At 47.0% G+C, this 26,784-nt stretch overlaps 2 protein-coding genes across 2 annotated transcripts; both read left to right on the top strand.

Annotated features, from left to right (window-relative positions):
• Window positions 1-10,638: 10,638 nt before the first annotated feature.
• LOC135372072 (uncharacterized) lies at window positions 10,639-11,103 on the top strand. Its single transcript, XM_064605796.1, has one exon. It carries the CDS (start codon window positions 10,639-10,641, stop codon window positions 11,101-11,103), a length of 465 nt encoding a protein of 154 aa, XP_064461866.1.
• On the top strand, window positions 11,103-11,705 carry LOC135372071 (uncharacterized). The gene has a single exon (XM_064605795.1). The coding sequence runs from the start codon at window positions 11,103-11,105 to the stop codon at window positions 11,703-11,705; it is 603 nt and encodes a 200-aa protein (XP_064461865.1).
• The last annotated feature ends 15,079 nt before the right edge of the window (window positions 11,706-26,784 follow it).

Here is a 26,784-nt window from a genome sequence, read left to right as displayed (position 1 = left end):
AGATGTATTTCTCATTATATGGTTTAACACGAATTCATGTTAATTATATTTTGTAGCCGAAGTGGGCTGGATAAAAAGCAATAAAAAGAGACCATGCACGTGCTAAAATAGATCAGAGTAATAGATTAAACAAAAGCGGAAGGATATATGTGAAGAAGACAGTCGAACCGAAACGTTTATCGGTTCGGTTCGGGTTTAGTTCGTTGATAAGGGTTCAGTTCCGGTTCAACTCCTGAAGGCAACTATATAATGGTTCGAACCGGCTGTTTCAAACGGTTCGGTTTACTAACCGGCACTAACCGGTTCAGGGGTCACAGAAGGGAATGAAGCATAACAGTCAGCTTAAAGTACATTTCCGTTTGTGTCGTACAGTGTTTGAAGTGGACAGGAATGCGTTAACGATCGTACACTGAGGTTTTGGAAGATTTTGCGCGATATGAAAGACAATATGGTTACGACAGGAGCATAACCACGAATTACCCGTTTGGGTTTACCGTCGCAGCACGTAGCTCATGTCGCGATAACACACCGGGTTGTTCGAAGAATATCGGCAGCAATATAACAGTCAACCGAGCATGCTACATAAGCCGAAGTCAGTTAAGTCATTGAAATTATTGATTACCAGTGAGTAGTCGCGAATACTTCGTATGCTTGGTATTTTCTTTTCGGTTTGGCCAGCATGAGGGTGGCTGGTCCTTTAATTTGTAAGGGGGGCTCATGTAAGCTCACGCGCGCTAGGTGTCAGCAATATGTCACTTCATGAACGCTACCCATATCCCTAAGGTATACTCGTAAAAAAAAAAAAAAGAAAGAGAGAACGTATTTACAGTAACGCGTTACCTCGAATACTGACATTAGTATTCGACTAATAATAGAAAACTACGCTCATGCAACTCCAGTGCAGCAAATCCTATCGGTTTTATGTTCCGCATTCAATGACGTCCATATTTTATTGTGTTTTAACTTTTAACATATATATATGAGAAAGAGAGAGAGAAAGAAAGAAATCAATGTCTCCCACTTTCGAGATACCAGGAGGGCGAATGGAAGCACTCGATGTATTCGGCGAGATGGGATTCGGCAGATTGGGAAGACACGCAACACTGTTGCTGGACATGAGGATTATTTCAAGATAAATTATTAACCAATGAAAAGGTATATTATTGCGTATCAAGGTAATGAAAGCAGTCCATGTGAGAGGAACGTAGGTGCTGGTCACGGCGACGGAACTGCTTGCCTGAGTCGGACGACGTTGCGTTAACCTCAGGGGGGATTGTGCGTGCTGTGCACACTTCACAGGGAACTCTGGCAACATTTGTCTTAAAGTATCTGAGGAAAACCCAGCGACAATACCCATACGGCACAGCCGGTGTCGCCTCCCAGTCTCAGCATGAAACGCCGATCGTAGGAAAAGCACACGAAGAATGGGCGAACTGCAGTTCATGCAAGCAAGCATGCTTTCTTGCTTGCTTGTTTGCTTGCTTGCTTGGCCGAGCGATCTACCTTCCGTTGTTGCGGAAGGCACGTTACCAGAGGACCGTACCTCCTGGGCTAACTTCATAGGGTACCTTACGGACAGCTAAGGAGAATACATCGTGAACACCCAAGGCATTAGGGTCATCTCCCAGTTTTGATGACCCTAGCGAATAAGCCACGGTAGCAAGGTCAATTGGGCGAATTCCAGGGAACGGACATCTCGGTCATTCGACCGGTTGGTACAACACATTTGGAGTTCAAAGGGTTAAGGCTATTTCCCGGCCTTCAATGCATTCGGCTAGTTGGGATTCGGCAGATTGTGAAGACGCCGTTTCATCGGCTTACCACGTCCCAGTATTTTTAGCGTGCAGGAAGCTTGGGACCATGTTTTCTGGGTCGGAATTTTCCGATACCACCTTTTTTTCGTACAGCCATTGGGATGCCAATGTACTGACGCACAAACCATACAGGACAGGTTCCGTGATTTGTCTTTTCTTTTTAAATATGTTTTTATTACCTACATTAACTCCCGACCAAAACTCGACTTTGGTGAGTTACTTTGTGTAACAGTTGTATTTTTTCCGAACTTTAACTGTAACTATTTCTTATTGCTTTTCAATAGTTCAGCTTTGTGATTTTTCGGTCTTCTGCGCGTTTTGAGTTTCCTTCATCGCAGCAATTGAGAATGTAGAATTAATGGCGCTGAGGATGCAGTGGATGTGGCTTTGGTTTTCATGACACTAACCAGCATGAAAAAAAAAGAAAGAAAGAAAGGAAAACGACACGCAAGGATGCGAATGCAAGAGCGAAGACAACTCTCCGCTTCCTCCTTTCCCACCTGTACCCTCTTTCCCCCGCTCCCTCCTCCATGTCACAGTCTTCTTCACCATATAGGTGGCGTGCATGTGACGTCACATCGTCACACCATAGCTTTACCCGTGCTTTTTCCCCTTTCTTTTAAACCAGCACACCCGCCTATACGCCGGTGCTTCTTTTCCTTCTTTCTGGCAAATCGACGCACACTATCGCACCCCACCTATATAAGGCGCTCACCACTTGCTATAGACATACATGCCATCTGGTAAACCACGTCTTCTGGGCCTCCATCCTCGTAGTTCCTCCCCGATACTGAGAGTGAGTACACATTTTACTTGCATTTTCCAATGTATAATGTTCGGCCCCATGCAACCTGCATAAGCTGAAATCAGTTATAGAAATGCAATAGCGCCTGTCCGTGTCCGCCCTGTGTCCTCGACTGTTCGCGCGCTCCTCAGTTATGACTTTGTACCAAGTGGGCAACTCTTCTACCTTGCTGTAATAAGTTGGACGGACCCCCGTTGTACCTGACTGAAAAATTTTCTTCGCGCAAATGAGCGCATAAGCAGACGTCATCAATTTGTGTATATAACTTTGGCGAGATCTGTAAGAACGAATGGAGATAGAACTCACCAGGAATATTACTTTTGTTCGTGTGTGCGCTAGAAACCTTTCCCCTTCCGCAGATAAGTGTGTCCAGAAAGGATGAGTGTTTTGCTGAAGAAGAAAACTTGCGCGTTGTAGTGAAAAGAAACAAAATAGGAGACAGCTACCTTTACAATTTTTTTGCGGAGTGCTAATTGTTCCGCTGTTTCAGATGGCTCCCCCAACCAATTGGTCCAGACACTGGGCAAAGCCCAGCCACCGAGACCGAAACCGAGACAGGAACTGAAGGCCACGACGACCGGACGCCGCGACGATGGCGCAGAGGGAGCAGAACATGGTCACGGTCCTCGCGTGGACTGAACCCTGGGGCATGCAGCCACAGGGAGTACGCTGGGACCCGTGGCCCAACCGGTTCCAAGACATCCGACCCGTACAGATGGGCCAAGCGGCGGTGGAGCAGGAAGCGGAGGTCGTCACGGCACCTTCGGGCCACGTACTCGAGACGTGCCCAACTTGCGGCGCCTTCGTCGTCAGCAGGGCTGTGCACATCCGCACGAAGCGACATATTGAAGCTCTGCTGGCGGTGGAGGAAGCAGCTCCGAAGAAGCAGGAACCGAGAAAAGAACCGAGAACCGAGAAACCGTAGACATGTAAATATAATTGCTATTTGTAATTGTTCGTGAAAGAATGTTAATGTATGCAGATGGAACGCAATAAAATTTATCTCAAACTTGTAAACAGTACACTATGTGTATTTCCTTTGCCTTCGGCAATAGACTTTAGTATGGAGATAAGTATGCGGACGATAAAGCTGGATAAAGCAACCAGCGAGGGGGCTTCTGTGGCAAGCCATGATTGACCACTCGGAACTCCTAGAAGACAACCAGGAAAAGACAGCACTTGCGTACCTGGAGCCAAAATAAAACTACGCATGCGCCGAATTTCCCCCCAGATTTTCCCCAGTTCATCATAAAGAACATTTTGAACAACTAAACCTCAATTTACTGACTTTAATCGGGAGATGAATATGTGTAAGATATATATATCTTACACATATTCATCTCCCGATTAAAGTCAGTAAATTGAGGTTTAGTTGTTCAAAATGTTCTTTCAAATGCGTTTCGGCAACACGCCGGGCCGCCTTTCCCGAATGCCGTACCCGAAACCGAACGCGATTCTGCGCCCGACGCGTTAACGCGGTACCGCACGCTAGCGTGTTGCTTTCTTCCAGAAACGGGTTCGACGACGCGGATGACCCTTTCTCCGAGTTTTAAGTAAATTTTGTTCGAAAAAAATATTCGTAACTTTTACTATCCGCATCATGGAGAATTCACATTACATTATAGAGTGTATAGAAAATATCAATACGCTCGATTAAATTCTTTGTCGTCGTGAAAGAGTTCTTAAAACCTTCGCGTATCAAAGTGAGCCAGCCAAAGCCGTGAAATTACACTTTCTACAACTCAGTTCGTAAATTGCGGCAGCAGTTCAAATTAAACACTTACCGATAGTCACCACTGCTCCGGAATGTGATCTGATAAATTTTAGCAATTAATGTACAAACAAATATATTGTATACAATGTGTGACTATATAGAAAGCTTTTTAATCTATATATTAAAAAATTGTAAGAAAGAGTATACAGTTTTGACTTTGAAAATTTAAACAAGAACCTTTGGTGTTGCAGTTTGCGTTTTGTTTCATTATGAGCTAAATCTCCTAAAATTAAAGTATGCCATTCCCATTTGTAGTGCCTCATATGTCGTGACATAATGAACAGACTCATAGTTTTTCAGTATGGCTAATTAAAAACCTTGGGTACATTCTGTGAATTGGAGCTCTGTTTATGGGTGCTGCTTTGGTTAAGTTTGCAAAAGGAATATTTACTTATTATAATTACATATCTTATGGATAGTGCACATCTTCATTGGTTAAGTATTTCTGATGACAGTTGCGTGATTCGATTCTCTCAAAATCTTATTGGAATTGTGTGCCGCATGTTATGATGATTAGAATTGTAGACTCCGCTAGCGCGTCATGCATGTCCATCACTTGCATCGCGTCATTTGATAATAGATTCCTTTCAATATAGTATTGTCAACTGCCCAATAGTCTGAGAAAATATATACACTGTGCAATTTAATTCGTAAAATAAGCTTTCGCAAAATATTAGTGATCCTCTTTGTAAACAAAGATTGATGTAACATGCCTCTAAATTTCTATTATCGATTCTTCTACAATTCTTTCCTTCGGGTGTCGGTGTTGTATAGAGTGTGGTCGTGTAAAAAAATCTCTTTGATTGCCGGCGCTGATTCCATGCGAAGATCCTTGTATGTAGTGTCTCCTTAGCAATCTAGTCATAAGCTGTTTTCGTTGCGCTGTGTAGAATACATTAGAATGATGACAAAGAATACAATTATTATTTCAATTATACACTTGTTTATTTCGATAAATTACAGTTCTATTCCAAACTCCGAAGTTTTCGTTTGTTGTCTTGATTGATGAATTCCGAAGACATCAAGTAATTTATTCTGATTATTGGGCGCTTGAATCCAGCGTTGATTAACGCAGGTGATATGTTGTCGCCGTGTTTGTATTGCGTCAACAACTTGCACTTTGTTGCGACGAACTTGCACAGTCTCTTATTGATGCTTCCTTTCTTTGTATGAAGATTCTTGAATGGCGTACAAGAGAGTATTAGATGAAAATCGTCCGGTGGCCCACCACAATTGATATGTTTGTTGAGTTTCAATAAGTGATGATACATCAGACCTTGCACGACAATATTGAACTTCTGTTCATTCGACATCCTTGACTGGTAGAATAAAATAAATGTGTAGAGGTTCTAGGGTAGGATATACCACGTGATAAGATTTTTTATGTACTTTCCATTTCAACCGTTAGGTGTAATTTCAACAAATCCGTAATGAATCGTGCGATATAGACTGCTTGTATATGATAATTTGATCTGATTGCTTTCTTGATTAATGCAATACCCATTGCAATGATTACAATTACATTTGGTCTAGTGTATTTCAATTCTTCGTTAGCAAACCTCAAAAACTCCACCATCAACCCAAGTGGTCCTTCCGATGATGACGTGCAAATATTTTTATAACTATTGTAGATTCGGCATACAAGTTCTCGCATCTTGAATTCCATAATTTGTGCCATATCTCCGAATACGACCATGTCTAGGACGTATTGAAATGCAGCGATAAATGAATCGTTTCGCGGCTCCTCCTTTTCGAAGCAGCTTTTTATCAGGTCCTCCCATGACGTATGGTAACGAGTACAAAATCCGTCCATCTCTTCAATGTATAGCAATTGTCTGTTCTGTTTTGTAGTGCGCCTCGACATTTAATTAAATCATATTGGTGCTAATTTTATTTATTAAAATTTTATTATCAGGTTCATAATCTTCCACCTGACGTTAGAATTATGAAAGTCAATTTACAAAAAAGATGTGATGTGTAAAGGAAAAACGTTTGCTTTCAGTGATTCTATGTACAAGACAGCGCAAGAGACCCTCCTTCCCTAACTTGACTTGTAGGAGCGATTTTATGGCTTTGTATACCGAGACCATTGTTTGGATTCCCCTACTCCCCGCGGGCGTAACCTTAACGAATGTGTACGGGAACTCTCTCACTTCGTTTCCACTAGTGGGTCCTGAATGAAAAAAGACATGTTTCTGTAATGTATATTTGCGCTGTGTGATTACGAAAAATGTTTGCCTAAATTAATTACTGCTTTTGACTTTGTTTCAGGTGATCACTCGATTGATATTAATAAAAATATTATATTATTTGGGAATGTTGTGTGCGTTGATTTCCGCTATAGCACACACAATAATTTGCATTTCAGATGAGTTGTTTGCGACTTCTGCGTGTATTGCAAAGTTAACATAAAATGATGTAATTAAATTTGATTCTCGTTTTCGAATGAGTATTGTTTCTATCATTGAATAAATTTGACTTTCTCTCTTTGCTTCAGATATTCAATCGAATGATATTTGTGAGTTGAGAATAAGGTATGCCTAATAGTTTTGTCTGATCTGAAATACAATAAAATTCATCGCTTCTCATTTGGTATTGTTTGCGCCGATAATATTTCTCATTTGCTTAGAAAGTCTATTCTTAGATTTTTTTTAATATAATTCTTATTGTGTTCTTTAGAATCGAATAATTCCAATGTCTACTTGCGATCAATGAAAAATTTCGCCTCTGTACACCGGTCCTAAGAATATTTCCTTTTTGGAGGAAAGAATTTGAAAAAGAGAGAGGATTTCCCCACCCGCAGATTGACAACAGGCTCCCCGCTTTTTGGATTGTATAGATGGAGAGAGTGACCCCACCGGTCTGCATAGAGGGAGAGAGTGACCCCACCGTGTCTCGAGTCTGGTTGTAATTATTGTAAAGCTGTGGTGCTTGTTTGGATACCTCTGTCAAGGTAAGTGCCTGAGTAGGATATTGTTAGCTCGCAAGGTTGATTTTATGATAGTTCAAAAGATATATTATTTCAAATTGTAATGTTTCGCTATTATTTTCCTGTGTGTTGTTTACATGTTGGCAGATGCATCGTTCAAAGCCTTTCTCTGCTATTCATCCGTGCATGTTTATCGTTTTGATTGATTCTTTTTCAATTATTTTCCTGCATGTGTCTGTTGTTTACCGTTGGTAGATGCATCGTTTAGAGTGTTTCTCTGCTATTCATCCATGCATGTTTCTTGTTTTGTTAGATTGTTCTTCAAGTATTTATCCTTTGTGTACCTCTTGTTTGCGTTTTGGGTTTTGGCTGTCTATTAGCTGTTTCAGTAATATTTTCCTGACTGTTGTTTACACGTTGGCAGATGCGCCGTTTAGAGTGTTTCTTAGCGTTAGCTCTATGCTGTATTAAATTATTCATCATGTGCTGTTCAAAGTGTTTCTCTGCCATTCATCCGTGCATGTTGATCGTTTTGATAGATTCTTTTTTCATTTATTTTCCTGCATGTGTCTGTTGTTTATGTGATGTGTTCTGGTTCTCTATTAGCTGTTGATCGTTTTTTCTCATTATTTCCGTATGTCTATGCTGTTTACTTAATAAGAAATCGATTAATTGTGTAATGTTTGAATAATCTTCCCTATTGCGCTCGAAAATGTTTATAACTGTCAGGTGTACGCCTCCCGTCTTCAACAAATCAGGGCAGATATTATTAGAGTTGATTGTTGGCTAGGAGCGTGCTATGTGGTGAAGTTCATTTTTTAATATATTTTCTGTGTTGAATTCATAAAACAAAGTGTCTCTTAGAATGAAAACTGTATGGGGAAGTCACAAGGATGATTTTATGATAGTTAAAATGATAGTCTCCTCCTCTGTTGTTTTGATTAACCAATGTAGTGTTATAGATTTTATTTCCTCTTGTGTTCGTGTCCCATGGTCTTCCAGGTTCTCTGCTGTTCATCCGTGCATGTTGATCGTTTTGATAGATTCTTTTCCATTTATTTTCCTGCATGTGTCTGTTGTTTATGTGATCTGTTTTGGTTCTCTATTAGCTGTTGATCGTTTTTCTCATTATTTCCGTATGTCTATGCTGTTTACTTAATAAGAAATTCATTAATTGTGTAATGTTGGAATAATCTTCCCTATTGCGCTCGAAAATGTTCATAACTGTCAGGTGTACGCCTGCCGTCTTCAACAAATCAGGGCAGATATTATTAGAGCTGATTGTTGGCTAGGAGCGTGCTATGTGGTGAAGTTCATTTTTTAATATATTTTCTGTGTTGAATTCATAAAACAAAGTGTCTCTTAGAATGAAAATTGTATGGGGAAGTCACGAGGGTGATTTTATGATAGTTAAAATGATAGTCTCCTCCTCGGTTGTTTTGATTAACCAATGTATTGTTATAGATTTTATTTCCTCTTGTGTTCGTGTCCCATGGTCTTCCAGGTTCTCTGCTGTTTACATACATCTGTCAGAACTTCCCGCTATTGCACTGATGGTTCTCACGTATAGGAATATTAGACTTTTTATAATAAAACTTTTAATTTGATTGTAATCGTATTGATTAAAAATATTTTCTTTGATTAAAATGTGCTACTCCTTCTGCTTAATTGAAAACTTGCGTGATTATCACTAATAAAATACCCCTTCAATGCTATTGCATCAGATTTTTGGCTGAGTTTTTCTCCTTCACACTGAGTCATAACCTAATTCCTGACACTAATGACTTTAATAAATATATTTTCACTTGTACTTTTGTGTATGGCAATCCTTTGCATGTGAATCGCCTACTGCACACCTGCTGTAGCTGAAAAAAATTGCGATTCAATTCGGCACAGATTGAAAAATGATGAAAGAAGTCGGCCCAGGCTGAAAAATGTGAGCGCGCACGCAACCCTCCGGCCACGCTCCGCCTACCGGTAAGAGACTCCACCCGAGCGCCGCCTGTCGCGCACGGGAAAAAGTCGCGAAAAAAGTCGGCGCAGATTGAAAAATGACGAAAGAAGTTGGCCCAGGCTGAAAAATGTGAGAGGGTAAACGCGCACGCAGCCCTCCCCTCGCCGATAAGCGCGCGGACAACCCTCCGCAAACGCGCCGCACGGGGAAAAATACGCGAGTGAAGTCGGCCCAGACGCGACGGTGGCGCTGCCCTGGCGGCAATGTCGTCAAATGGACAAGACCTATTACTACTCACGGAGCGGCGATAAAGCAGAAAATGTCCACGACTTCACAAGAGGAGGGCAGCGAGGGCGAGTATGGATGACGTGCACGGTTGAACGGGTGTATGTTACAGCACACCTCGGCTACATGTCAGATCCTCGTTGTGCAGGATAGGAGGGGAAGAAGACAGTTGGAACGTGGCGGAACGTAAGAGATCTGCAGCGAAGTTGCGGAGGGCGCTGTCGATGTCGATGCCTGGTGTGCCGGGACCGGCACGGGCGCCGAAGCTTTGAGTGTTGCAGGTTAGGTGAGTGAGGAGAGGCTGTGCGAGCCGTGGTGGGACGCCGAGACGCCGGCTGAAACGTGCCGTGGCGTCGGCTGCCGCGACTGCCATGACCGCCAGGTGAGCGCAACGCTGGAGTGTCGCGGCCGGCAGACGAAGGGCGAAATGTTGCGGGGCAGGTCTGGTCCATGGTGATGATGATGATGATGATTTGGGTTTTTTTGGCGCAAGAGCTACTAGGGCTAGATCTGGTCCATGAATGTGACGCTCGGAATGAAGTGAACTCGCCCTGTCTGCCGATGGCTGTGCGTAGCAATATGGCCATTAACTTGCCAAGTGCAGGAAGCCGTACAAGAATGTGTCCGGAGCGAGGTATGTGTATGTGTGGTATGTAGCGAGGAGCGAACATTTCGAGTTACGCTCGGGGCAACCAGCCATGACCATACCGACTGATTCCGGCAACGGTGGTACACACGGCGACGAAGCACAACCGCAAGATATTGCATCGGTCAGCATCCGTCTGCCCGAGTTCTGGCCCGCGGACCCCCTGGTATGGTTTGCTCAGGTGGAAGCACAGTTCGCCCCCCATCGCATTACGTCTCAAGTGGCAAAGTTCAACTACGTCCTGTTGGCCTTACCTCTCCGACCGCAATAGAAGTCCGGGATATCATCTTACAGCGCCCCGAAGAAAACCCCTATGACAAACTCAAGACGGCGCTCATTAACTGAACGTCGGAGTCGCAGCGACGACGCCTCAGCAACTTCTTTCGGCGGAAGATATTGGTGACCGCAAGCCTACACAGCTCCCAAGGCGAATGCAGCAGCTTCTGGGTGATAAGCCTGGTTCGTTCGACGAAACATTTCTCAGGGAACTCTTCCTCAAACGCCTACCCAGAAGCGTCCAGATGATCCTCGCCTCCGCCGAGGGTTCTTCGCTGGATGCTCTAGCCCGGACAGCAGACAACAGCATTGACATCGCTTCACCTACCATTGCTGCAGTGGCTCCTCTTCCTGACACCATTTTAGCCATTTCCAAGGACGTGGCGGATCTACGCGCGGATGTCGCACGACTCCATCAGATGCTGCAAGATCTAACCACCCGCCCTGCCCGCGCTCGGTACAACAGCGGTAGCCGATCTCCTGTCCGTCGCCGTTCCCCCTCACCTGCGCAGGCCCCCGGGGTATGTTGGTACCACGGGTGTTTCGGAAACCAGTCGACTCGCTGCACGAAGCCGTGCACGTACGAAGATTTGCCGGAAAATGCCCACAGCCAGCGCTGATGACAGCAAGCGCTGGAACCCCCCCCCCCCTCGACCGTCACAGCCTCTTTTTCATTGCCGACCGGTCCACGGGTGTGCGGTTCCTTGTGGATACAGGAGCTGCTGTGAGCGTTCTTCCAGCTACTCCGGCCTACCGGCCTCCAGCCTACTTTTGCGCGCCACTTACCGTCACAACGGATCGCGGTGGGCAGTTTTGCAGCTCTCTTTTCACCAACCTGTTGCGTTCCCTTGGTACCATTCATCACACAACAACGGCCTACCACCTTTCTTCCCACGGCATGGTGGAAAGATTCCATCGCACGCTGAAATCAGCACTCATGGCCACTGACACCCCTCCTCTGTGGTTTGAACGGTTACCCCTTGTCCTCCTCGGCATCCGCACTGCTTTTAAGGAGGATATGGGCTGCTCCCCGGCAGAGATGGTATACGGAACACCGCTACGTCTGCCCAGTGAGCTGGTCGCATCCCCGTCACACTCTTCAGGCCTCGTTCCTCAGCTCTTCGTCGACCGCCTGAGACACGCTATGCGGGCCTTGCGCCCTTCACCGCCACGATGTCCCTCCGCACGGCCAGAGTATTCGCCACCCGGCCTTGGCACCTGAACACACGTTTATGTCTCGCGTGACGCCGTCCGCAGACCTCTGGAGCCACCCTACGACGGCCCTTTCCCTGTTCTATCACGCACTTCGAAGACTATTTCCATCGACCGCAACGGCAAACGGGACACACTCTCTCTGGACCGGGTTAAGCCAGCGCACATTGCCCCTACAGCCCCTCCTGCCAGCACCACCGCTCCCCAAACTACGGCTCCTTCCGCGGCATGCGGGCGCCGCCGGGTACGCTTCAACGTTCCGTGACCATCTTCCCGGCCTCGTCACTGAGGGGGGAGCCTGTGACCAAGGAAGTCGATAACGACGAAGCGCGGGAGCATGCGCTAGCTCAGCTCCTGCCGCGCCATTTAACACCTCTTTTCCTGTTCCCTGAGCTCGACGGTTGTTCGATCCCTGTCTCTCGTAGCCTATGCTACACTACTGCACCTAGATTGACATATAGGTACAGCTCAAAGCAAATTCAGTTATGCTGTTGAAAATATTCTATTGCATATTCTGTGGTTGCGATGCTCCTCAACTTTTAAATTCCAGTCAGTCCCTTGCCAAACGCCCCACACCTGAGTCTTTGCTAGATCATGCCGAGTCCAGGGAAACTTATTCAGGGAGCAACACCGAGTGTTGTATTCTTTTGCTCAACACATCCACACAGGAAAACTAGGTGTGCTTGAGAGATACCACTCGCCGTCCCAGTGTGGGGCACGGTAGCCATTTTGACTGGGTGTGCTGTGCACTACAAGACTTGCAGCTGAGTGGTGCATGAATCACGTGGTGTGAAAATACACCATAACACGATCAATTACAACGCGCGCTTGTCATGTTCTCATAAATCAAATAAATAAAACCAGGACATTCATTTACTTCAAGAAGTCAATAACCCTTGCATGCCGGCATAGATACGAGATGTGGAAGTCCCTCGGGTGATGACATGCTGAGGGCGATAGCCACATATGGCCTCTCCTCAGTGTTATAAAAGAATAAATACAAATAACAGCTACAAATAGGAGTATAAATATCAATACCTATACGTAATAACTTTAAAAAGCAGGTCACGGATAAGCATATTCTCAATTTATCTGATGACGATGCCCGCATCGGCATCGAAATATCCCAAGCAAATCGGTTTGCTGAGTGCATGTCTGAATACATTCATCGTGTCTCCTCACTGAGGTCAATCTTTAACCTTGAAAAATAGTATGACGTTTTTAAACCAACCGGTTTCATGTTGGGAAACATAAGTTGATTGATCAAGAACAGTATCAAGGGAGGCACCGCGTGGTTGGGAGGGTAGATAAATGCCCAATCCAAAATACCAAAGCTTCACGTAATGCAATTAGCTAGCTGCACCAAATTTGGACATAAAGAAGTGCACACTGCCTCAACATGGTGTTCAGCAAAAAAGGGGGACCATGTTCTTTGAAGTACGATACAGAGTGGTCCTGAGGAGAGTTACGGTCAAAGACAACATGCAAGCGCCAGTAAGAGCGCACACATAAAGCTGTAAGTGCCAGCCGTTGTTTCAAGACAAAAGGATGCAGACATACGGCCAAAAAAGGTAGGGGGTCATACAAGTGTGTATAATTAAGAAGGCCGGGCTTGCATGTGCGAGTTACCCATAAGCGGTTCTCTCAGAATCAGAGATAAAATTCCTACACATCGGGTCAGGAAGTGACCCCAGGACTTCTTCCACATGTGAACAGGTTTGATGGAATCATATCAAAACTTACCATTGATTTGCTTGTTCGCCAGTGTATTCACACTTGTGTAACATCCTAGAGATATAATTTAAGATTGATTTTATTCATGTCTAATTTTAAAAAAAACAGGACACCATAGTACGAATGCGAGACTGCTAGGACAAGCCTGGATAAAGTGCACGGACGAGCATACATAAAGACAGTCGTTGTCGGTTTGCTCGTGCCTCCAGTCGTTGTCTTCCCCTGCCATAGGATACCTATTTGTTGTCTTTTATTCAGATACTAACTCCATAATGTTGTGAAACGGGGAGATCTTGCCTCTAATACTTCGAACTCGCTCCGGAGGGGATATTCCAAATGAAATGTTTAATGAAAAAGATCCTCAATATAAAATATCTGTACTGTCTCATTAGAGAGCCTTTTTTTTTTCATAAGTGCTGCCCAGTGAAACAAAGCGGTTGCATAATGAGTTCGTTAAACGTAACTGATACTCTATTTAGAACAGTCCATTCAGGCTACAGTCACTATTTTACTGTTATTGCGGAAGGACAGCCTGTTTCTCGCAACTCTCACCGGGGTGGCGATTGCGCTGATTCGGCATGCGCACTTGTTCAGAATGGAATGCTGCGTGGGGTTAACTGATGTCTCGTTTGCTACTCTGATGTTTTGAAGTTTATATATACTGTGTGCTGAGGACCAAATTATTCGAAACGAAACAATTATGAGATGACCATACTTTTTTTAGCCATTACATCTTTTTATTGAAAAGCTATAAAACCTACATATTCAATGTTGCAGCTAGGTTCATCGACCATGGGTACACATTATGCTGGAGAATGCACAACTTTCATTTCAGTTTTCAGTGACGTCTCAGGGTTTAGATTGTCGCGCTCTTTAGTTACGCACTGACCCACCGTGTCCGCACAGCCGATGAAAACCTTTTTTACAGAAAATACGTCACACATTTTAAAGAAAACAGTTTATGTATAAGCCGCTGATAATGTATGCAGAAGGAGAAAACGTCGGCGGATATTTATATCTCCTAGTTCCGATCCTACAGCTAGCGCTTTTATGTGTCGCTAGGTATGCACACTAAGAGAAAATTACTTTGTTTCAGCCTGAAGCAGAGTCACTGCAGGGCGTCCGTTTCCTCAACTAGCCAAACCAGTATGGTTTTATGCGTGCATAAACAATACAGTTAAGTACAACTAGTTCAGTGCTGGACAAGAGTTTAAGGAACACGCTCCGGCGCATTCCTTCCTCATAATGACGCACTATCAGCGAATGGTACCGTACGGACGAACAGGTGAATGGGCTGACTACGCACACGTCTGTAACTCCGTACATTCCCTTCCACAGCTAGCGTGTCACTCTGACCAATGAATGCGCCGCAGTTTGTTTATTTCGTATATCAAGGCATTTATTTTGTTGTCATTTATTCATATATACTGTGGGAACCCGAAGTTCACACTGTGGGAGCGTTGGCCCGTCCTCTCAGCAACGCGGGAATCTACAACACAGCATGTGAATAAGTGAACAAAGCTTTATTTGCCAACTGCGTGACCCCGGTACAAGGCAAAAGCTACAAGAGACTCCTCTCTCGCCCGTTCTTGCCGCTGCATCAGCGCCCTCCGGTTTGGCACGTGTTTCCTTCTTTCTTTTTTTTTTTTTCTTTTGAGAGAGAGAGACAGCGCTACTTTGCCCTTGATAACGTTGATGCTCCGTTCAGTCCCTCACCCACCCTCACGCTTCTTGTGTCTCCACGGTTTCTACCCATCAATTAATGACGATGATATGCAATCGAAACGCCGCTGTAAAAACCGTTGAGAAGCAATGAGTGTGTTGGGGGACTGAACTTAACCGGCAACTGGCGGCCCAGCGTTTATGAACTCGGGTTCGTCCGTTCGAGGACGGGAAACACGAGATACGGGTGTTCTTGTTTTTTCTTCTTTTTTTTTTTAAGCTTTACTCCCAGTTTTCGTTTCTCAAGTTTCCTTTCGTTTCTTTTTGTGCGTTTCGGCGTTGTGTTTTGTTGGTGTATTTAAGTGTTCGCAGTTTCCGTCCGGAGCACAAGGATGATGCACAGCCCAGAACAAGGACACTACCTGCGCAGCGGTGCTCATTACGGACCCCCGGCACCACGGAGCCGAAAGGACCGGTCGGGGATGGAGAAGCACCGGCGAGGATGCCGCCGCAAGGCAGCCTTGGCTTACCGAAGTGATTACGATGAAAGGAGCCCATGGTGAACCTGGGTCACCAGAACCCCTGTGTTTGATGGCAGAACAGGTCCTCTAAGTAAAATGGTTCCTCCTGGACCAAACGGAGAAAAGGGGGATTTGTGGGCCTGCTCGGTGGGACGCCAACTACGTCCTCCGGATCGAAGAGGAGTACGGCGAGAGATGACCTGGAACGCAAGGACTGCCAGGGCTTCCTGGAGGTAAAGGAGACCCGGGTGCCGTGGTATGGACAGATGGGGTGACGTTACCGACGTCATTTCTGCAGGGACCTCCGGATTCACCTGGACTTCAGGGTTTCAATGAAGACCCAGGTGCAAGTGGGTCGAGCGGGGAGAATGGTGATGAGGGTAATAAAGGAAGACGTGGCAGGGTTGGTTTGATAGAAATACAGGGAATGAAGGAGATACTGGCCAGAAAGGTGATTATGGATTGATGGCAGACAAAGGAGAAATGGGAGACCTGGGATCAATGAGTACTCAGGGTCAGCACGGAATGGATGTTCAGATGGAAGCACAGGGTCTCGCGTACTGCCTGGCCTTCCCGGCCAAAAAGGGGGCAAGGAAATCGAGAGAACTACGGTCCAGCAGGATCGATGGATCTCACAGGACCGCCAGGGTAGCAAAAGCCTAGGGGGAAGAAAGTGAACAAACTGGCGGTTGCTAAATACGTACGCCATACGATGGTTGGGAATACTGATGACCGAGGCTTCTTTAGTGGCTCCCCTGCTTCTCCAGGTGTTCTAGAAGTTCAGCGACCACAGAGTCCACCGGGAATCAAGGGGGCTCGCGGTCCTAATGGGCAGAAAGTTGAACCGAGACAAAAGGGAGATGTTCGTGGAATATGTCCTATGGGGCTTCCTGGGGCAGCCAGAGTTAGAGGTGAACCAGGCAAGCCGATATATGATGATGATGATGATAATTGGAGGTTTTTGGCGCAAAAGCCCGATATATGATGGACTTCCTGGATCAGCAGGGGAGAAGGGAGACCTGGGAAGCAAATGTGATAAAGGAGAAACAGGACTTCCTCGGCTAGATGGACCACCAGGACACCAAGGAGAACCGGAAGTGAGGGGCAAACACGGGAAGAAACTGAAGGGAGACAGTAGATGTGAACATGTTTGACACAGGTGTGTCTGGTTGGGAAGCTAAATAGACGAACAGATAACACCAACCAAAAAATCCTCAAAACGGGTTTCCAGACGTTTCGGAGCCGACTTGGCTCCTTCTTCAGGGGTGAATAAATTGGGCAGGAGCACCTTCTTTTATACTGTAGGAGGCGAAATCGGGAACACTTGGGGGCGTTGATTGTGGATGACGTGTCGCAGGCCGTTGAAGTAAGCAGTAGGTAATGTCCCGATGGATTGGTTTCTCGGGGTTAGCTGGTTATGCCTGGATTCCAAGAGTCTCCTTGTCAGATTAGTCTCTAGGTCCATGACATTGCCGTTCTCAAAGTCGATCACATGGTCGCGGGCGTCGCAATGTTCGGCCAGGCGCTCCGTTCTACAGCGGGTTTACGTACGTCATTCTTGTGTTGTCGAAGTCTCGCTTGAAAGTTCTTTGTTTCGCCAATGTAAGCGGCGTCGCACAGAGAACAAGAGATTTTGTACACAGCCCCTTGGGCTTCTGTTCTGGCAAGTCGGTCCTTCGGGCGTGGGATGCGGTGGCCGGTAGTAGATACGGGTTTGTGGACGACTTGAATTCCCTCGTTCCTAAGTGCACGTACCAAGGCTTCACTAATTCCCTTTACGTAGGGGACGGCAATGCTCCTGTTAGGGACGACAGAGTTGTTCGTCCGAGACGGGCGGTGACGGATGTCGCAATACTGACGGCGGGCGACCTTGCGTATGAAGCTCTTCGTATAGCCATTCTTTTCCAAGTCTTTCCGTATTGGTGCTTCCTCCTGTCTCCTGTCCTACTTACCTACGGCTCACGTCAACGACCTGCGACACGTCATCCACAATCAACGCCCCCAAGTGTTCCCGATTTCGCCTCCTACAGTACAAAAGAAGCTTCTCCTGCCCAATTTATTCACCCCCGAAGAAGGAGCCAAGTCGGCTCCGAAACGTCGGGAAACCCGTTTTGCGGATTTTTTTATTGGTGTTATCTGTTCGTCTAAGGGAGACAGTGGACTGTGGAGGTCAGAGCCGTTGAAGCAGATGGCCTTACCGATTGCATGAACTCCGTCTTGCGAGCCTGAACCCAAGGACTAACACTGAGAGCACGCCGCCCAGCGCCCTTGCCGCTCACGGCAGAAGAAATTAGGATCATCTGCCCTGTTTGCTCAGTGCCGGATTTATATCAGGTATCCCACCAGCGAAGCGTCCTCCACCGCCGTAGTGCGGAAGCAGTACGTACTGCGGACCCGGACGTGTCCGCTGCAGTGTCCACCTTAAGGCGCCTGCGCCCCGATCTTCTGCTGTCGGACGCTCCTTCGCCACCCTGAAGACCGACCAGGAAGCACCGCCCGAACGAATCATCATTGACATGCCCGACACTGACGATGTCGACTTGATAGACACTGGGGGTGTGCACTGTAGGCATGGGGTAGCCTGGTGGACTGAACATCAACGTTATCAAGCGCAAAGTAGCGCTATCCCTAATGAAGGAAATACGTTCCAAACAGGAGGGCGCTGGTGCAGCAGTAAAAAGGAGATAAAAAGGGCGCACAGGCAGAGGAGTTTATCTAGTTTTTGCCTTGTACTGGAATTACGCAATTGGTGGTAAATGAACTTGTGTTCATTTGTTCACATGCTGTGTCGTGTTTCCTTCGCTGCTAAGTGGACGAGCCAACGCCCCGAGAGTTGATAATGACGCGTATATACAGTGTGTCCCAGCTAGCTGCGAACAGAGTTTTTCTTTTAAATATACTCTTATATATCACATTTTCCGAGATAAAATCGATTGTAATACAGCATATGCTGAAGGGCACTCCTTAGTGGGCACCAGCAAACTCCTAAGGTAATGTCTTAATTAACTTTCAACAATTAACTTTTTAATTATAAATGAGAACATCTGGTCTCTTCCGTCCCCTGATATCGATGCCGCTTACAGAACAAAAATCCGTTTGATAGGCCGTCCAAAAACTCGTTAAGGAAACCTTTTTTTTTTTTTTCTCATGGTGCATCTTCAAACACCCGTCTTCCCTTCAAGTCGCTCATGCGCCAGAAAAACTTCAATCACTCACTCACTCACTCGTCTTCCCTTCACCCCCAACCTGGAAGTGTCCCATACATTCGTACATGTCTACATGTATACTTTTAGACAAATAAATATTTTTAGAGCGCTATATAGGTGTCTCTGATAACGTCTTTCAATTATTGTATCTGCAACACACGGTATGTGACACCCCAGAATTGTAGAAACCATATCGGAGTTACGTCAGCCAGTGTGACGTGTAGCCTCCTCAGGGATGTCCTGGGACGTGTCACCGACAGCTCTACAGTACGTCCCACAGACATGAGCTCGGATGACGAGTTGATTCTCAGAGAATATGTTGGGGTGTGCTACTGTGAGGTTCAGGGTGCGGCCTGTACGGCCTGTCGTCGGACATTCCGACGCAAGCTGGAACGAGACAGGAATGGGTCATTCACGGAGTGGATACGTCTTGACGCTGTCGAAGGGAGCCGTAAGTTGGAGATCGACCAAGCAGCAAGTGATCGCGCTCTCGACGTGCGAGGCTGACTACATCGCCGCTACGGAGGCAATCAAGGAAGGCAAATGGCTACAAATGCTACTTCATGAAATTGGATTCAACAAATACGGCACTAAAGAAATGGAAATTAGGAATGACAACAAATCCGCGATATGCCTAATGGAAAATCCTGTCAAGCACAAGCGTTCAAAACATATTAACCTGAAATATCTCTTTGCGAGACGAGAGGTAGAGAACGGGAACTTTATCATGACGTACCTCCCAACAGACCGAATGACAGCAGACTACCTTACTAAGGTGGTTGGCAGCGTGAAGAATCTGGTGTGTGCAACCGGATGCGGTTTACAGCTTGGACAGTCTCAGTCGAACCTTGAGACCGATAGAAGTGGCGACTAGTCTGGCTGGCTGCAATACACCTGCTTACCAACGGTTAAAACAGGGGGGGGGGGGTGTAGCCACGCAACCCTGTATATATTGTACATAACTTCGTTTTCTATGGGGGAAATAAAACCGAGTTGCAGGTGCGGCAGCGCGATTTCTTTTGGCACCGCTAAGCGACGAAGTGAACGTGGTTGTTCCAAGGTACGAGGGTGGTTCCATAAGTTTCCGGCCCGAGGTAGAAAATGCGCGCAAATTTGAAAATGCGATTAAGGACGCGTGGCGCCATCTGTTGGAGGGCCGGAGCACCACCCTCAACTCTCTCCATGCTTTTGTCGGTTGGAGAGCAGCATTTCAAACAGCCAGGGTGCACTCTTCAGTTAAAATGAAAAAAATCGAGTACCGCGCTGTGATAAAATTCGTGACAAAAGAGGGACTTTCGCCTAAAGAAATTAAAGTGCGACTGGACAGCGTGTACAGGGAAGCCTCTCCGTCGTACACAACAGTAAAAGACTGGGCTAAGCAGTTTCGACTGGGGCGAGAGTCCATTGAAGATGATCCACGCGATGGTCGTCCAGTGGAAGTGGTGACACAAGAAAATTTGTCTCTTGTCGAGTAGGAAGTGCTGAGCGACAGGCGTCTGAAGGTGAAGGAAATCTCAGAAAGGCTGGGGCTTTCCAAAACAACCGTTTTCCGCATAATCGGCGAGGGCCTTCACATGAAAAAGGTCAGTGCGAGATGGGTGCCACGACTTCTCTCGTCAGTTCAAAAGCAACAGCGCGTCGTGTGTGCTAAAGAGTTTTTGGAGCTCTGTCAGGAGAACGAAGAAGAAATATTGAAGTCAATTGTCACACGGGATGAGACTATGGTGCTCTACTATGATCCCCTTTCGAAAAAGGAGTCGATGGAATGGCGCAAACCAGGAGAAGCACCCCCAAGAAAAGCCAAGGTCACACAATCCACAACGAAGATCATGGCGACAATATTTTGGGATTGTCACGGGATCCTCCTCATCGACTTCAAAGAGATGAGCACCACAGTGAATGTGACTTTTTATGCTTCACTCTTGCACCGACTGCGAGACGCCATCAAGGAAAAGAGGCGCGGCACGTTGAGTCGAGGTGTCCGGTTGCTCCAGGACAATGCCCCTGTCCACACGGCTTCTGTTGCCAAGGCTGCACTGAAGGAGTGCGGTTTCGAAGAAATCCACCACCTACCCTACAGTCCAGACTTGGCACCGAGTGAATATTTCCTGTTCTCAAACTTGAAGAGGGATCTCAGAGGACGGAGATTTCAAAACGATAGTGAGGTTCAAGAGGCAGTTTTCCAGCATTTTGCGGACAAAACTTCGGACTATTTTTTTCAAGGGTATAAGCATGCTGGTTGAAAGGTGTCAAAAGTGCATCGAAGTTAAGGGTGACTATGTCGAAAAGCGATACACTTGTTTCGTCTCTATATGACTATTAAAAGTTGGTCGGCCCGGAAACTTATGGAACCAGCCTCGTATATCGCTCGTTGAGCGACCCCTGGTTTGCCCATTCCGAACCATGCGCAGCTACCCAGGGCTGACGAGCCGCAAACACGGCGAAACACGTGTCCTCTGGTGTTGTCGCATCGTTCCATCAGTATCTGTTTCTCTGCGTGCAGCCACAGAAGCCATCCTAATCTGTAATTCTGAATTTCAAACACGTCTAGTGTCATTTACTTTTCTTTAGTGTTTTTTCCCTTCATTATAATTCACTGGCTTGCACTGTGGCATTGAGGAGTGCTCAGTCACCCTCCCAGGTGTATATCGCTCGCTGAGCGACCCCTGGTTTACCAATTCCGAACGATGCGCAGCTGCCCAGAGCTGACGAGCCGCAAACACGGCGAAACACGTGTCCTCTGGTGTTGTCGCATCGTTCCATGAGTATCTCTTTCTGTGCGTGCAGCCATAGAAGCCATCTCAATCTGTATTTTTTTATTTCAAACACGCCTAGTGTCATTTACTTGTTTCTTAATGACTTTTTTCCCTTCATTATAATTCACTGACTTGCACTGTGGCATTGAGGAGTGCTCAGTCACCCTCCCAGGTGTATATCGTTCGCTGAGCGACCCCTGGTGTCTTCACCGTCAGCATGCCGTTAGGTCGTGCAGAAAGGGTACTTCAAAATCGGTAGTGAACAAGTAAATGTCGAAGCACTTGGACCGGTCTCTACGACTGTGGTATGCAGGTATCTGCCTACCTATGTGCCTAAAGATCCCCTGATTCGAGCCCTACAACCGTTCGGTAAGGTACTACACGTTGAGTACGTAATATACAAGGATTACCCGACCATAAGGACCGGTGATCGTGTGATCAGGATGGCGATGAAGGAGGACAACCCTGTACCTAATTTCTTGCGGGTGAACGGACATCGAGTTACTTTCAATTACCCTGGGATGAACCGTGTCTGCCGTCGATGCCGACAGGAGGGACACTTCAAAGAGAGCTGCAGAACCCCGTACTGCGAGCGTTGTCTGGTGCTTGGGCATGCCACTGGCACCTGCACTGTCCCATGCCGGAGATGTGGCACGTCACATGCGTCGGCGGACTGTATCAAGCGGACATGGACATCCTACTTGGAAATCGTTAGCCGCGCGTTTGCAGATCTCCCCAGTTTGCCAGCTAAGCTGCCACAGCAAGATGTACCACGAGGAGCGAATGGTGTTGTTGCTGGTCTGGTGTCCGGGGATGCTGACATCAGTGCGGGCGGCGGCACGAGTGGCACGAATGGTGGCACTTCGATGGATGTGTGCGTCGCTGTCTTGTCTAGCGGGAAAGTATCGGAAGAGGAAGACTGCACATGTTCTCCGTTGGTTAAACTCTCTGAGCCGTCTTCGTCTTCGAGCATGGCATGAGTGCCTGCCTGCGCGGAAAACGCTCAAGTGGTTCAACCCCTTCCGCAACGCCTAGCAGCGGTGATGCCTCGACGGGCTGATGCCACTGGTGCGCGCAGGCCTTGTTCTGCGACGGCTTCGACGTCTGTTGGCGATGGCCATAAGGGTGAGGGTGAGAAAACTGAGGCCAAACGTCAACTCTCTTACAGCACTGGCAACGGGACTGGCGGGGCTGTGATACTCGAGGTGGACCTTCTATTCGGACATGATTCAGACAGTGACTCAGGTTAGCCAGCTCATGATTCGGATTATCATGAGTCTGAATATAATTACGTGGTCTTCAAAAGCAACTAGGCGTTGTGCACTGGGTTAAGTCGATTCGCTGTGACACTCTGTTTCTGCAGGAAACCAATTTTAGGTCTCGGAGGGATGTAGAGGAATTTAAGTATCGTCTTGCTTTAGACTGTCACTTTTCCTTTGGTTCGGCAAGATGCGAGGGCGTTGGTATGATTGTTCTTCGCCCTGTGATGTTTTCCCACTCAAGTGTGCGTTGTGACACAAGCGGCAAGGTGATCTGCTTTGATACCGCGGTGTACGGCAACAGAATCCCCATTATTAACGTGTACGCCCCTGCTAAAGCATATGCCTGCAATCCATTCTTCCGAGACCTTGATGTGTTCATGTTGAATGCACACCCGATTTTTTTCTTCTGGGGGATTTCAATTGTGTAGTTGATTCCAGCAGGGATGTTAGAGGTAGGGGCCTGGGTCGGAGTACGTACACTGCGCGGGAGCTCAAGCGCATTTTAAACCAATATTCATTGAGGGGCGCTTGAGTCCAGCTCCATGATAATGTTTTCCAACACACTTGGTCTCGTGGACAGTCCCTCACCAGGTTGGATCGTTTCTACTTCCCTGCTGGAACACAGTGCAGGATTGCATGTTGTGAGGCACTGAATTTCCCGTCCGATCTGAGTGGTGTGTCAGACCATCTTCCTGTGTTGGTTACGTTAGACCTTCCGAATAGGCAGATGGCGAGAGCCTTCACCTGGCGTCTTACATTAGTGTGCTCCATGATGACAGCATTGTCCAGACAATTGAGCAGGAAATCCGTGACTCTTTGGTAGTAGATGCGAATTGGGACGACTTAAACGGCAAGTGGCGCGAAACTCTTGTCGCGGCCGGGAAGTGTAAGAAGCTTCGGCTTGCGGCGGCGTTAAGCACCATCTGGAAAAAGATGCAGATGGTGAAAAGGGGCGGCGCCGCTACCATAATAATGCAAGACTACCTGGAATTTTTGAGGGAACGATACTTTCGGATCCTCAGATTGTCATCAAGGACTGCGAGCGTGGCCAGAAGTCGACACCAACCGATTGGGTCCCCCGAGGTTTTGAGGTTCATTCGTAATAGCGAAATTCGCCAGGCGTCTGCGCCGCAGGTTTCCCATGTCCGAATGCCTGACGGAACGTTGTCGCAGTCGAGGGCTGATAATAGAAAACGTATTTGTTGGTTATTTTGAGCGACTCTTTTCAACAGAAATAGATGGCCCTTACAAGGAGTGTCAAGCCGCTTTGGAAACCTTCTTGCCTGACCACCCTCGGGTTCCGGGGGAACTTAAGGAAGGCTTGACGCGGCCCGTGACGACATAAGAATTACGGAACGTAATAAAGGCTATGATATCGTCCACCGCGCCAGGGTGCGATGGATTACCCGTTGAATTTTACAGGCGTTTCTTCGGCACATTAGGCTCCAAGCTGGTAAACGTCATCAACGAGTTTTTCGCCACGGGCAGGTTTCCGAGCTCCTTTAAAATGTGAAGGATTGTTTTAATACCCAAGGGTGGCAGCGTAGATGTTGGTGCTCCTAACTCGTGGCGACCCATTACGTTATTAAATACTGATTATAAAGTATTGGCTGCAGTTCTGGCTAGCCAGATGAGGGAGGCTCTCCCGTATGTGGTATCCCCGTACCAGTCGGCCTGTGTCACAGGGAGGTCGATGTTTGCCTCGCTGACCGCCACGCGGGCTTGCGTTACACCAGTACCCGCTTGCAGTCTGGTCTACTGGTCTCACTAGACCAGATGAAAGCATTTGACAGAGTGGAACATGTCTATGTGTTTGAAATGCTCGACAAGTGTGGGTTTCCGCAGCAGTTCCTTGTTGCTTTTAAGCAACTGTACAGTGGGCTTGTGAGCGAGTTGCTCATCAACGGCCAGCCGACGAGGAGTTTTGCTCTGTCCAGGGGCGTCCGTCAGGGGTGCCCACTGTCCCCACTTATGTTTGTCCTGTGCATCGACCCCTTTCTATGGAGGCTCAACCTGCGCGCACAGATCAGAGGACTTCCGTTACCGGGTGGCGCACCCTTTGTGGCGTTGGGCTACGCTGATGATGTTGCCCTGTACGCACGAGACATAGACAGCTTGCTTGCTGTGTTTAGAATATTCGAACAATACTCGCGTTGCTCAGGTGCTCGTATAAATATTGACAAGTGCAAGGTTCTTCCCCTCAGTCCCAGTGTAGGAAGAATCACTTGTGGATTGCGCAGCATGAGCTCGCTATCAGTATTAGGTGTCATTTTTGACAAAGATGGGATTTCCCCGCTTAACTGGTCATGTCTCTCTGAGCGTCTCGATGAACACATCTCTGTGGCTCGCCAGTTTCGTTTGTCAGCGCGAGAAAGAGTGTTTCTTGTCAAATGTGTTTTTTGCGCTAAGCTATATGTGCCTGGCGCGGGTAGCTCACCGGCCAGTACAGTTCATTGTGCGGTTTCACTCCAAGTGCTTTTCATATTTTTGGGAGAGCAGCACTGAGCTTGTGTCACGAGATGTGCTATGATTGTCACGGTTTCAGGGTGGCTGGGGCTTGCCTTGTCTTTCCATTTTTAGTCAGTTGCTATCGTTGCGCCATACTTTAGATGTCTTGGATGATGTTGGGTGTCCTGCCAGACCCATCGTCCTTTACTTTCTGGGTCCATGTCGTCGAGAGCTTGTACCGCGAGGCCTGGGAAATAATAGCCCCAGCTGTGAAGTCCCGGCAAGGTTTTACGCCGAGGTTGTCCGAATCCATAGATGCTTTGTACGGGAGTGCCCCCTACTCAATGTTAGGCAGTTGCCTGCCTCTAGAATAAGCGAAATACTTCTTGCTTCTCGAGGAAATGCGTTGCCACGTGTTCACCATCTCCCGATTACATGGGCCCATATAACATCTCGACAATTCCCCGATGATGTGCAGGATTTTCTGTGGCGAGCTGCGCATGGAGTGTTACCCACTCTTGATAGGTTGTCAAGGTGGGGCATCACCAGGCGTAAGGGCTGTCCAAATTGCTTTGCTGCTGAAACCAACCGTCACGCTGTTGAGCATTGTGCACAACTGAAGAGCTTCCTGACTCTTGTCAGCAGGACTTTTACCTGCAGGGACTTTTACACACCGGAGGAGTAGCTTCCAGACGTTGGTGTGGGCCACAGCGTTGTTCGTCGCGTGGAAGAGCCGTTGCATAGCAATTTCCCAGCATAGACCATACCGCATGATGTATCCCAAGATCTTTCGCCAGCGGAAAATCCTGTGTAATTATTTAGAGTTGCAGTTGTTCGAGTTCGGCTTACAGGAGTTCCTCAAGAAATGGAGCGCTCGGTATTTTGCGATTAGCCAGAATCTAGTTGTCCAACTGCCATTCCGAATGCCCTGATTGTTATGTTACCCGTACTAGCTTTGTTCTGAATGTTTGTGAAAGCGGTCACCTAGCACGCGGACTGACGTATCTGTCGCGTAGTTACGGCTGTATGTGTGTTTGTGTGTACTTCTACTACTTGTATGTGTCTATCGGGTATGCTCGACCCAGGTGTACGCTGGGTAATAAAACCCTGTAAACACGTGTCCTCTGGTGCTGTCGCATCGTTCCATGAGTATCTGTTTCTCTGCGTGCAGCCATAGAAGCCAGCTTAATCTGTAATTTTTAATTTCAAACACATCTAGTGTCATTTACTTGTTTCTTTAATGGCTTTTTTTTTTTCCTTCATTATAATGATAGTGTTCAACGTTCCCACAGAAAGGTCCGTCTTTCGAGCCAGTTCGAGACATGTTTTCCGTCGGTCCTTGAGGATCAGGCGCTCCACAAATTGGATGTTCTTAGAAACTCTGACACTGAGCTCTGAGCCGCCCCGGCCGCGATCATCTTGCACCGACGTACGGCCGTCTCGGAACGTCTCGGAATTCGCTCTTCGATGTGCGCGCTCACCTCGTTGTCGGCCATCTTG

Source organism: Ornithodoros turicata, unplaced genomic scaffold (assembly GCF_037126465.1).
Source record: "Ornithodoros turicata isolate Travis unplaced genomic scaffold, ASM3712646v1 Chromosome13, whole genome shotgun sequence".
Classification (NCBI taxonomy): domain Eukaryota; kingdom Metazoa; phylum Arthropoda; class Arachnida; order Ixodida; family Argasidae; genus Ornithodoros; species Ornithodoros turicata.
Note: the sequence above shows the minus strand (reverse complement) of the source record. Positions and strands in the feature narration are given on the sequence as shown.